This window comes from Pelophylax lessonae (assembly GCF_965119305.1).
Source record: "Pelophylax lessonae genome assembly, chromosome: 1".
Taxonomy (NCBI): Eukaryota; Metazoa; Chordata; class Amphibia; order Anura; family Ranidae; genus Pelophylax; species Pelophylax lessonae.
In genome coordinates, this window is record NC_138768.1 from 9369814 (window position 1) to 9383291 (window position 13478).

The 13478-nt window shown below is 49.6% G+C and overlaps 1 protein-coding gene across 1 annotated transcript in view; it reads left to right on the forward strand.

Moving 5' to 3' along the window:
* LOC309552622 (uncharacterized protein) overlaps positions 1 to 13478 on the forward strand; it is a gene marked incomplete at both ends in the record, with an annotated part of 112221 nt that overhangs the window by 76930 nt on the left and 21813 nt on the right. Inside the window, 3 exons of the mRNA XM_082253563.1 lie at positions 357 to 448; positions 1957 to 2192; positions 6775 to 6950. Of these exons, the coding sequence (XP_082109689.1) occupies positions 357 to 448; positions 1957 to 2192; positions 6775 to 6950 (504 nt within the window). The remainder of the gene's footprint in view (positions 1 to 356; positions 449 to 1956; positions 2193 to 6774; positions 6951 to 13478) is intronic.

Consider the following 13478-nt stretch of genomic DNA (forward strand, 5'->3'; position numbering starts at 1 on the left):
ACTTCCCCTTAATTTTTGTCCTCTCTCTCTCCCCCCACTTGTCTTTTTGTCTCTTCTCCCCCCTCATCTTACCCCTGTGGTATGTCTGACCTTCTATCCCCTTACCCTTTCTCTCTCCTTCCCCCACCCCTGTCTCCCTCTTTCTTTCTTCCCCTACCGCTCTCTCACTGTGCGCCCCCCCCCCCTTTCCCTTACCTCTTTCCCTCCCTTTCAATTCCACCATCACTCTCCCTCTCCTCTAATCTGCCTCTCTCTCTATTTACTTTTTACTTCTCCTCTTTCTTCCTGTGCCGCCCCCCCCCCCCCCCCCACAGTTCAGTTCCTCTCCTCTCTCTGAGCCTGTCCTGTGATTGCAGGGATTATATCCGACAGGAGATGGATGGCGGGTATTCGGGGACGGTGTACGAGGACCAGACTGCATTGACTCGCAGTGTCAGCACTCTTACAGGTGAGACGTCAGATCTGTAATCTCAGTAATAGGTGACACACACAGATGGCCCATACCATCCCGACTGAGGCCTCTCCCCACCCCCAACTCTTTACATTTAGATAGGAGCTCCTTAGCATCTTTTAAAGCGGAGTCCCGGGCTCAAAAACAACTTTGGCCCATCCGCTTGCTGTAAATCCCTTAAAAACAAATGGATAGTCCCGATTTTTTTTTTTTTCTTTACTTACCTTGTTTTTGAAGAAAGTAGACTTGCCTTCTTTCTACTTCCTCCCTCTGCAGCCGCAGCCCGTGCCGTCACTTCCTGCTTGCATTGACTCCTGGGGAGCTGAACGTCATCACTCCCCAGGAATCAATGCGCCTGCACCGGCCCCGCTAGTCAGTTACGGTGCAGGCGTGTCATTCCCTGCTAAACAGCTTCTGGGCATGCCAGGGATGACGCGTCTGCATCGGAAGTGACGGTGGGGCCGGTGCAGGGCATTCTGGGACTGAAGAGGACACGGAAGAGGACGGAAGAGGACACAGAAGAGGATCGCACCGGCTTCAGCTGCCCACACCTGAGATGGCAGCGCTGGAGAAGAAATTTTCAAGGTAAGTATTTCTTTTTGCAGGTAAGTGCGACCCGGGACAGTTCAGAGGCTATCCATTGTGGAATGTACTAGCCCTGACTGTCCCGGGGGTATTTTTATTAAAAAAAAAATTTCCAAGGCCGGAACTCCGCTTTAAGTGTCTGCTTCTAGGCAAGACTTTAAGATTTCAAGGGATGAGGGGGAAGGGGGTGTCAGACCGTTGCAGAGAGGTGCTTCTTCCACACAGAGCAGTGGTCCAGCTCTGCAGCATGCTGGCAGGGGGCTGGCTATTACTATGGCTGTAGATACAAAACAAAGAAAGGGCGCACCAGCCCTTTCTTTGTTTTGTATCTACAGTGTCTGATCGACCGCCCCGGTCGCAAGGGGCAGCAAAGCCTAGCCATAATGGATGCCAAGTATTAGTACGAGTTCCAGGATTGAGGCAGCCTGAGGACCAGGTTCTGAGCGCAGGAGTGGGGGTGCCGAATAGCACTTATCTTTTCTGGAATATTACTATGGCTGTGGCTGCTCTGTGATCACTTACCATTTAACTGTACCTGGAATCCATCCACAGCATTTTACACAAAGAGGTTTCCATTGCTGGATACCTTCTGAAAATGCTGTCTACCTCTAACCTCAAAACATTGAGCTACTGACCTGGAACAGTCCTTCATCAGTGGCTGGAGTAAGAGCAAGCCTCCTGGTCTGCACGCTTGTTGTGGGGCAGAGACTCATTGAAGTTACAGGATCAGCATGACAGACTGAGGAACCAGCATTTTCACAAAGGGGTTAGCATATTTCTCCAAGCACTGGTTTATAATGGTGACCCTAAATCTGCAGGAGTGTGAGATGGGGCAGTATAGATCTGCAATAAAATGTACATGGCTGCTTGCAATGTTCTCACATCCTCCCATTGGCTTATAATATTATGTCTTCCCTCAGGCCTTGTGATAGTATGCACGCTTTGTTCCCTGCTCATGAGGACTCGCCGGGCCTGGCTTTTCAGTGCCCCCGTTCTGCCACTCCTGGCTCGCCTAACTGGACTTCCTCTCCGTTCTCTACCTATCCTCAATACCATCTCTACCGGTACCACACTGCTGGTCATGTGTTATATGGCTCTGTCTGGGTTCCGTCCTTTGTGCCGCCTCCTTACCAAGGCCTACGAGGAACTGACGCAGGTAAGACACTAAAGCTTGTTCATAGTGAGCACATATGAAAATCAAGTACTGCTGTCAGGAATAATGTATATTAACTGCTTACTGCCCAGCCTATAGCAGAATGTCAGCTGAGTGGGAGTTCCCCCATCCTGGGTGTACATCATATGACAACCTACCAGTCAGGCACTTCCTGCACGCTCCAGTAGCCGCGCTGCAGATCCATCGGGCACTCACTGTATCCATGTGATCACTGTGACCAGTCATGATGGTTGTACACAATGAAAGGCTTTCATTCATAGCCATTCAATGAATTGGACGCCGCTGACAAGTGAGGGTGCAGACTGAGGAAAGGTCCATCCAGACCCAAAGCATAGTACAGAAATTGGAAGAGATAGCCTGGCCACCGTACACCTCACCCAGCCCCAGTGGTTAGCAGGTAAAAGCATCCTCAGCTCTATTCATCCAGACCACTCCACCCAAAGCCCCCTCCCCCTGCCAGTCCAATGCCGAGACATGTGACGCCTATCAAAAGAGCTGTTCCAGGAGGCAGGACTTTGTGTGTCTGCGAGCGCCGGGCAATTCAAATTGAAGCCGTCTGACCGGGCGATCCAATCTCTGTGTGATAATCTGGCCGGCTCTCCTCTCTCTAATCCCCTGCACTAGTGAGGCTGCGCTGGTAGGCACTGGTAAGGCTGCATTGATTGGTGTTGATGGGCACTGGTGAGGCTGCATTGATTGGCATTAATGGGCATTGCTGGGCAGTGTTAAAGCTGCGCTGATGGGCACTGGTGAGGCTGCATTGATAGACACTGATGAGGCTGCATTGATGGGCACTGGCGAGGCTGCGCAGATGGGCACTGGTGAGGCTGCGCTGATGGGCCCTGGTGAGGCTGCATTGATGGGCCCTGGTGAGGCTGCATTGATGGGCCCTGGTGAGGCTGCATTGATGGGCCCTGGTGAGGCTGCATTGATGGGCCCTGGTGAGGCTGCATTGATGGGCACTGGTGAGGCTGCATTGATGAGTACTGGTGAGGCTGCATTGATGGGCACTGGTGAGGCTGCATTGATGGGCACTGGTGAGGCTGCATTGATGGGCACTGGCGAGGCTGCGCTGATGGGCCCTGGTGAGGCTGCATTGATGGGCCCTGGTGAGGCTGCATTGATGGGCCCTGGTGAGGCTGCATTGATGGGCACTGATCAGGCTGTGCTAATGAAGCTGCATTGATAGGCACTGATAAAGGTGTTGTTAATATTTATTTGTGTAACTTAATTCTGCATAAAACATTTAACAGTGTAAATTCATGAGATACTTTATGAGGGCGTATTTTAGGGGCTATGGTCAGTAAGATACTGTAGAGTTTCATAAAGGACCACATAGATGAGTTCTTGCTGGAAAAAAATATTTTAAGTAACAGACAGCATGGATTCATGAAGGACCGAAGTTGTCAAAAAAACCTGATTTCTTTTTATGAGGAGGTAAGTAAAACCTTGGACAGAGGGTGGCTCTGGATGTGGTATACTTGGGCAGAGGGGTGGCTGTGGACGTGGTATACTTGGGCAGAGGGTTGGATGTGGTATACTTGGGCAGAGGGGTGGATGTGGTATACTTGGACAGATGGGTGGCTGTGGCCGTGGTATAATTGGACAGAGGGGTGGCTGTGGCCATGGTATACTTGGACAGAGGGGGAGGTGGCTGTGGATGTGGTATAATTGGGCAGAATAGTGGCTGTGGACGTGGTATACTTGGACAGAGGGGGGGCTGTGGACGTGGTATACTTGGACAGAGAGGTGGCCGTGGTATACTTGGGCAGAGGGGTGGATGTGGTATACTTGGACAGAGGGGAGGGGTGGCTGTGGACGTGGTATTCTTGGACAGAGGGGTGGCTGTGGACGTGGTATGCTTGGACAGAGGGGTGGCTGTGGACGTGGTATGCTTGGACAGAGGGGTGGCTGTGGACGTGGTATACTTGGACAGAGGGGTGGCTGTGGCCATGGTATACTTGGACAGAGGGGTGGCCGTAGCCATGGTATACTTGGACAGAGGGGTGGCTGTGGCCGTAGCCGTGGTATACTTGGACAGAGGGGGGGTGGCTGTGGACGTGGTATACTTGGACAGAGGGTTGGCTGTGGATGTGGTATACTTGGACAGAGGGGTGGCTGTGGACGTAGTATACTTGGACAGAGGGATGGCTGTGGACGTGGTATACTTGGACAGAGGGGTGGCTGTGGATGTGGTATACTTGGACAGAGGGGTGACTGTGGATGTGGTCTACTTGGACAGAGGGGTGACTGTGGACGTGGTATACTTGGACAGAGGGGTGGCTGTGGACGTGGTATACTTGGACAGAGGGGTGGCTGTGGACGTGGTATACTTGGACAGAGGGGTGGCTGCGGACGTGGTATACTTGGAAAGAGGGGTGAATGTGGACGTGGTATACTTGGACAGAGGGGTGACTGTGGACGTGGTATACTTGGACAGAGGGGTGACTGTGGACGTGGTATACTTGGACAGAGGGGTGACTGTGGACGTGGTATACTTGGACAGAGGGGTGACTGTGGACGTGGTATACTTGGACAGAGGGGTGACTGTGGACGTGGTATACTTGGACAGAGGGGTAGCTGTGGACGTGGTATACTTGGACAGAGGGGTGACTGTGGACGTGGTATATTAGGACAGAGGGGTAGCTGTGGACGTGGTATACTTGGACAGAGGGGTAGCTGTGGACGTGGTATACTTGGACAGAGGGTTGGCTGTGGATGTGGTATACTTGGACAGAGGGGTAGCTGTGGATGTGGTGTACTTGGATTTTGCAAAAGCGTTTGACACACAAGGTTGGAGAAATCAGTTTGTGAATGGATAGAAAACCGTCTAAAAGACAGAATTCAGAGAGTAGTGGTAATGGTTCTTACTCTGAATAGTCTAAGGCTATTAGGTTCAGTGTTATCAGTGGTATACCCCAAGGTTTAGTGGTGTACCCCAAGGTTCACTGTTATCAGTTTAGCACCCCAGGGTTCAATGTTTTTAGTGGTGCACCCCAAGGTTCAGTGTTATTAGCGGTGTACCCCAAGGTTCAGTGTTATCAGTGGTGTACCCCAAGGTTCAGTGTTATTAGTGGTGTACCCCAAGGCTCAGTGTTATTAGTGGTGTACCCCAAGGCTCAGTGTTATCAGTGGTGTACCCCAAGGCTCAGTGTTATTAGTGGTGTACCCCAAGGCTCAGTGTTATTAGTGGTGTACCCCAAGGCTCAGTGTTATTAGTGGTGTACCCCAAGGCTCAGTGTTATCAGTGGTGTACCCCAAGGCTCAGTGTTATTAGTGGTGTACACCAAGGCTCAGTGTTATTAGTGGTGTACCCCAAGGCTCAGTGTTATTAGTGGTGTACCCCAAGGCTCAGTGTTATTAGTGGTGTACCCCAAGGTTCAGTGTTATTAGTGGTGTACACCAAGGCTCAGTTTTATTAGCGGTGTACCCCAAGGTTCAGTGTTATTAGTGGTGTACCCCAAGGTTCAGTGTTATTAGTGGTGTACCCCAAGGTTCAGTGTTATTAGTGGTGTACCCCACGGTTCAGTGTTATTAGTGGTGTACCCCAAGGTTCAGTGTTATTAGTGGTGTACCCCAAGGTTCAGTGTTATTAGTGGTGTACCCCAAGGTTCAGTGTTATTAGTGGTGTACCCCACGGTTCAGTGTTATTAGTGGTGTACACCAAGGTTCAATGTTATTAGTGGTGTACCCCAAGGCTCAGTTTTATTAGCGGTGTACCCCAAGGTTCAGTGTTATTAGTGGTGTACCCCAAGGTTCAGTGTTATTAGTGGTGTACCCCACGGTTCAGTGTTGTTAGTGGTGTACACCAAGGCTCAGTGTTATTAGTGGTTTTCCCCACGGTTCAGTGTTATTAGTGGTGTACACCAAGGGTCAGTGTTATTAGTGGTGTACACCAAGGGTCAGTGTTATTAGTGGTGTACCCCAAGGGTCAGTGTTATTAGTGGTGTACCCCAAGGTTCAATGTTATTAGTGTACCTCAAGGCTCAGTATTATTAGTGATGTACACCAAGGCTCACTGTTATCAGTGTACCCCAAGGCTCAGTGTTATTAGTGATGTACACCAAGGCTCAGTGTTATTGGTGGTGTACACCAAGGCTCAGTGTTATTGGTGGTGTACACCAAGGTTCGGTGTTATTAGTGGTGTACACCAAGGCTCAGTGTTGGGACCCTTTTTAATATATTTATAAATGATGGGGGGTCTGGGATTTCAGTCTTTGCAGATGACACCAATCTATGCAGTGGAATGACGTCCTTACAGGATGTCTCTAACTTACAAGCCGACCTCAATGCACTGCTTCATTGGGCAACTCTATACCTATAATAGTTATATATTTTAGGAAAGCAGAGACCCTGTAGAATAAAATGGTGTCAGATCTTCCCTGTGTGTGTGGAGTTTCACCACTGACATCCCATCATGCCTCATGTGCCGCAGTCATCATTAACAGCAAGAGATTATATAGCTGAACCCCCAGTTGGATGGGCCGTCTGTGTGCTGCTAGTCCTCACTGCTGAACTCAGTGTGACTGATGCTTTTATTGTGTCTTTGCATTTCCCTTGACAGGAGATGGAACTCTACAGGTTGGTGGCCCTTGGAATGGCACTCTGGACACAGCTGGCTGTCCCGGCCATCTTCCTGGTCTTCTGGGTGGTGCTTTACCTCCTCCACATTTACAGTGCGTTGTCCTCCAAGCCCGGCATCCTAGAACAGCAGGGGGCGATCTTCATCCTCCTCAATAGGTGAGTCTCTCCTCCGCCCCCTCCAGATTGACACCCACCCATCAAAGCATAGCTCCTCCCAAGAGCCAGCCCACTGCTTGCATCTGAGGTCTCTTGGAGGAAGAATGCTGTAATGATTTCAGGAAGATATGTACAGCACCCTGCCGGCCCCTCCCACCAGCCATGACCTGCCGGCCCCTCCCACCAGCCATGACCTGCCGGCCCCTCCCACCAGCCATGACCTGCCGGCCCCTCCCACCAGCCATGACCTGCCGGCCCCTCCCACCAGCCATGACCTGCCGGCCCCTCCCACCAGCCATGACCTGTCCGCCCCTCCCACCAGCCATGACCTGTCCGCCCCTCCCACCAGCCATGACCTGTCTGCCCCTCCCACCAGCCATGACCTGTCTGCCCCTCCCACCAGCCATGACCTGTCTGCCCCTCCCACCAGCCATGACCTGTCTGCCCCTTCCACCAGCCATGACCTGTCTGCCCCTCCCACCAGCCATGACCTGTCTGCCCCTCCCACCAGCCATGACCTGTCTGCCCCTCCCACCAGCCATGACCTGTCTGCCCCTCCCACCAGCCATGACCTGTCTGCCCCTCCCACCAGCCATGACCTGTCTGCATTGCATAGAGAAGCACAGAGCCCCAGCGATGACATCACTGACTCTAAAATTAAGTTATTTCATGAAAACAATCGCTGTATTTGCTGGATAGTATTCGCTGCTCGCTGTTTTCAGTTGTTACCTCGAATTTCTCTGTAAAGCTGAATTTCAGGAATTTTGTAAAAAGTGAAGGCACAGGTTACTAAACCCACAACAGTAAAATCTATCTGTATACAGTATCTCACAAAAGTAAGTACACCCCTCACATTTTTGTAAATATTTTATTCTATCTTTTCATGTGACAACACTGAAGAAATGAGACTTTGCTACAATGTAAAGTAGTGAGTGTACAGCTTGTATAACAGTGTAAATTTGCTGTCCCCTCAAAATAACTCAACACACAGCCATTAATGTCTAAACCGCTGGCAACAAAAGTGAGTACACCCCTAAGTGACAATGTCCAAATTGGGCCCAAAGTATCAATATTTTGTGTGGCCACCATTATTTTCCAGCACTGCCTTAACCCTCTTGGGCATGGAGTTCACCAGAGCTTCACAGGTTGTCACTGGAGTCCTCTTCCCCTCCCCCATGATGACATCACAGAGCTGGTGGATGTTAGAGACCTTGCGCTCCTCCACCTTCTGTTTGAGGATGTCCCACAGATACTCAATAGGGTTTAGGTCTGGAGACATGCTTGGCCAGTCCATCACCTTTACCCTCAGCTTCTTTAGCAAGGCAGTGGTCATCTTGGAGGTGTTTGGGGTCGTTATGTTGGAATACTGCCCTGCCCCCCAGTCTCTGAAGGGAGGGGATCATGCTCTGCTTCAGTATGTCACAGTACATGTTGGCATTCATGGTTCCCTCAATGATCTGTAGCTCCCCAGTGCCGGCAGCACTCATGCAGCCCCAGACCATGACACTCCCACCACCATGCCTGACTGTAGGAAGACACACTTGTCTTTGTACTCCTCACCTGTTTGCCACCACACACGCCTGACACCATCTGACACCAAATAAGTTTATCTTGGTCTCATCAGAGCACAGGAGATGGTTCCAGTAATCCATGTCCTTAGTCTGCTTGTCTTCAGCAAACTGTTTGCGGGCTTTCTTGTGCATCATCTTTAGAAGAGGCTTCCTTCTGGGATGACAGCCATGCAGACCAATTTTATGCAGTGTGCGGCGTATGGTCTGAGCACTGACAGGCTGACCCCCCACCCCTTCAACCTCTGCAGCAATGCTGGCAGCACTCATACGTCTATTTCCCAAAGACAACCTCTGGATATGACACTGAGCACGTGCACTCAACTTCTTTGGTGGACCATGGTGAGGCCTGTTCTGAGTGGAACCTGTCCTGGTAAACAGCTGTATGGTCTTGGCCACCGTGCTGCAGCTCAGTTTCAGGATCTTGGCAATCTTCTTATAGCCTAGGTCATCTTTATGTAGAGCAACAATTCTTTTTTTCAGATCCTCAGAGAGATCTTTGCCATGAGGTGCTATGTTGAACTTCCAGTGACCAGTATGAGAGAGTGAGAGCGATAACACCAAATTTATCACACCTGCTCCCCATTCACACCTGAGACCTTGTAACACTAACGAGTCACATGACACCGGGGAGGGAAAATGGCTAATTGGGCCCAATTTGGACATTGTCACTTAGGGGTGTACTCACGTTTGTTGCCAGCGGTTTAGACATTAATGGCTGGGTGTTGAGTTATTATGAGGGGACAGTAAATTTACACTGTTATACAAGCTGTACACTCACTACTTTACATTGTAGCAAAGTGTCATTTCTTCAGTGTTGTCACATGAAAAGATAGAATAAAATATTTACACAAATGTGAGGGGTGTACTCACTTTTGTGAGATACTGTATGCAGTAAAGCATGTTTGTTATACTCACTGTGGAACCTAAGGGGTTAATCCTCAGCATTGTGTAAAAAGGCTGTTTGATCATGACTTCTTTGATCCTCCCCTTCTACCACAGTCCCCAATTCATATGCTGATAGTACAGAGCCTTGGCGGCACATGCTCAGTTTGGTGTGTATTGCTATAGAGAGTTTTTTTTTTTTTTGGGAGGGTGCATGTGATCAGCACAGGGCCAATCAGCACTGTCCAGACAGAGGGTCAGGGGTCCTGCGGCCTCATAACCAGACACTGATAGAAGTCACAAGATTGTTATATACTGCTGATGAGAAAAGGTATTTAGCAGTTTATATTTCCTAAAATAAATGAATTTACATGTTATGTGTACTGTGGGAGATCAGATATAGTGAATGCAGAGTCCTGGGGAGACCAGATATAGTGAATGCAGAGTCCTAGGGAGATCAGATATAGTGAATGCAGAGTCCTGGGGAGATCAGATATAGAGAATGCAGAGTCCTGAGGAGATCAGATATAGTGACTGCAGAGTCCTGGGGAGATCAGATATAGTGAATGCAGAGTCCTGGGGAGACCAGATATAGTAAATGCAGAGTCCTGGGGAGACCAGATATAGTGAATGCAGAGTCCTGGGGAGATCAGATATAGTGAATGCAGAGTCCTGGGGAGACCAGATATAGTGAATGCAGAGTCCTGGGGAGACCAGATATAGTGAATGCAGAGTCCTAGGGAGATCAGATATAGTGAATGCAGAGTCCTTGGGAGATCAGATGTAGTGAATGCAGAGTCCTGAGGAGATCAGATATAGTGACTGCAGGGTCCTGGGGAGATCAGATATAGTGAATGCAGAGTCCTGGGGAGACCAGATATAGTGAATGCAGAGTCCTGGGGAGACCAGATATAGTGAATGCAGAGTCCTGGGGAGATCAGATGTAGTGAATGCAGAGTCCTGAGGAGATCAGATGTAGTGACTGCAGAGTCCTGGGGAGATCAGATATAGTGAATGCAGAGTCCTGGGGAGATCAGATATAGTGAATGCAGAGTCCTGGGGAGATCAGATATAGTGAATGCAGAGTCCTGGGGAGACCAGATATAGTGAATGCAGAGTCCTGAGGAGATCAGATATAGTGAATGCAGAGTCCTGGGGAGATCAGATATAGTGAATGCAGAGTCCTGGGGAGATCAGATATAGTGAATGCAGAGTCCTGGGGAGACCAGATATAGTGAATGCAGAGTCCTGGGGAGACCAGATATAGTGAATGCAGAGTCCTGGGGAGATCAGATATAGTGAATGCAGAGTCCTGGGGAGACCAGATATAGTGAATGCAGAGTCCTGGGGAGATCAGATATAGTGAATGCAGAGTCCTGGGGAGACCAGATATAGTGAATGCAGAGTCCTGAGGAGATCAGATATAGTGACTGCAGAGTCCTGGGGAGATCAGATATAGTGAATGCAGAGTCCTGGGGAGATCAGATATAGTGAATGCAGGCTCCTGGGGAGACCAGATATAGTGAATGCAGAGTCCTGGGGAGACCAGATATAGTGAATGCAGAGTCCTGGGGAGACCAGATATAGTGAATGCAGAGTCCTGGGGAGACCAGATATAGTGAATGCAGAGTCCTGGGGAGACCAGATATAGTGAATGCAGAGTCCTAGGGAGATCAGATATAGTGAATGCAGAGTGCTGGGGAGATCAGATATAGTGAATGCAGAGTCCTGGGGAGACCAGATATAGTGAATGCAGAGTCCTGGGGAGACCAGATATAGTGAATGCAGAGTCCTGGGGAGACCAGATATAGTGAATGCAGAGTCCTGGGGAGACCAGATATAGTGAATGCAGAGTCCTGGGGAGACCAGATATAGTGAATGCAGAGTCCTGGGGAGACCAGATATAGTGAATGCAGAGTCCTGGGGAGACCAGATATAGTGAATGCAGAGTGCTGGGGAGATCAGATATAGTGACTGCAGAGTCCTGGGGGGATCAGATATAGTGAATGCAGAGTCCTGGGGAGATCAGATATAGTGAATGCAGAGTCCTGGGGAGATCAGATATAGTGAATGCAGAGTCCTGGGGGGATCAGATATAGTGAATGCAGAGTCCTGGGGAGACCAGATATAGTGACTGCAGAGTCCTGGGGAGATCAGATATAGTGAATGCAGAGTCCTGGGGAGATCAGATATAGTGAATGCAGAGTCCTGGGGGGATCAGATATAGTGAATGCAGAGTCCTGGGGAGACCAGATATAGTGACTGCAGAGTCTTGGGGAGATCAGATATAGTGAATGCAGAGTCCTGGGGGGGATCAGATATAGTGACTGCAGAGTCCTGGGGAGATCAGATATAGTGACTGCAGAGTCCTGGGGAGATCAGATATAGTGACTGCAGAGTCCTGTGGAGATCAGATATAGTGACTGCAGAGTCCTGGGGAGATCAGATATAGTGAATGCAGAGTCCTGGGGAGATCAGATATAGTGAATGCAGAGTCCTGGGGAGATCAGATATAGTTAATGCAGAGTCCTGGGGAGATCAGATATAGTGAATGCAGAGTCCTGGGGAGATCAGATATAGTGAATGCAGAGTCCTGGGGAGAGCAGATATAGTGAATGCAGAGTCCTGGGGAGAGCAGATATAGTAAATGCAGAGTCCTGGGGAGATCAGATATAGTGAATGCAGAGTCCTGGGGAGATCAGATATAGTGAATGCAGAGTCCTGGGGAGATCAGATATAGTGAATGCAGAGTCCTGGGGAGATCAGATATAGTGAATGCAGAGTCCTGGGGAGATCAGATATAGTGAATGCAGAGTCCTGGGGAGACCAGATATAGTGAATGCAGAGTCCTGGGGAGACCAGATATAGTGAATGCAGAGTCCTGGGGAGACCAGATATAGTGAATGCAGAGTCCTGGGGAGATCAGATATAGTGAATGCAGAGTCCTGGGGAGATCAGATATAGTGAATGCAGAGTCCTGGGGAGACCAGATATAGTGAATGCAGAGTCCTGGGGAGACCAGATATAGTGACTGCAGAGTCCTGGGGAGACCAGATATAGTGACTGCAGAGTCCTGGGGAGACCAGATATAGTGAAAGCAGAGTCCTGGGGAGACCAGATATAGTGACTGCAGAATTCTAGGGAGACCAGATATAGTGAATGCAGAGTCCTAGGGAGATCATATATAGTGACTGCAGGCTCCTGGGGAGATCAGATATAGTGAATGCAGAGTCCTGGGGGGATCAGATATAGTGACTGCAGAGTCCTGGGGAGATCGGATATAGTGAAAGCAGAGTCCTGGGGAGACCAGATATAGTGACTGCAGAATTCTAGGAAGACTGGATATAGCGAATGCAGAGTCCTGGGGAGAGCAGATATAGTGAATGCAGAGTCCTAGGGAGATCAGATATAGGGAATGCAGAGTCCTGGGGAGACCAGATATAGTGAATGCAGAGTCCTGGGGAGATCAGATATAGTGAATGCAGAGTCCTGGGGGGGATCAGATATAGTGAATGCAGAGTCCTGGGGAGACCAGATATAGTGACTGCAGAGTCTTGGGGAGATCAGATATAGTGAATGCAGAGTCCTGGGGGGGATCAGATATAGTGACTGCAGAGTCCTGGGGAGATCAGATATAGTGACTGCAGAGTCCTGGGGAGATCAGATATAGTGACTGCAGAGTCCTGGGGAGATCAGATATAGTGACTGCAGAGTCCTGGGGAGATCAGATATAGTGAATGCAGAGTCCTGGGGAGATCAGATATAGTGAATGCAGAGTCCTGGGGAGATCAGATATAGTGAATGCAGAGTCCTGGGGAGATCAGATATAGTGAATGCAGAGTCCTGGGGAGATCAGATATAGTGAATGCAGAGTCCTGGGGAGATCAGATATAGTGAATGCAGAGTCCTGGGGAGATCAGATATAGTGAATGCAGAGTCCTGGGGAGATCAGATATAGTGAATGCAGAGTCCTGGGGAGAGCAGATATAGTGAATGCAGAGTCCCGGGGAGATCAGATATAGTGAATGCAGAGTCCTGGGGAGATCAGATATAGTGAATGCAGAGTCCTGGGGAG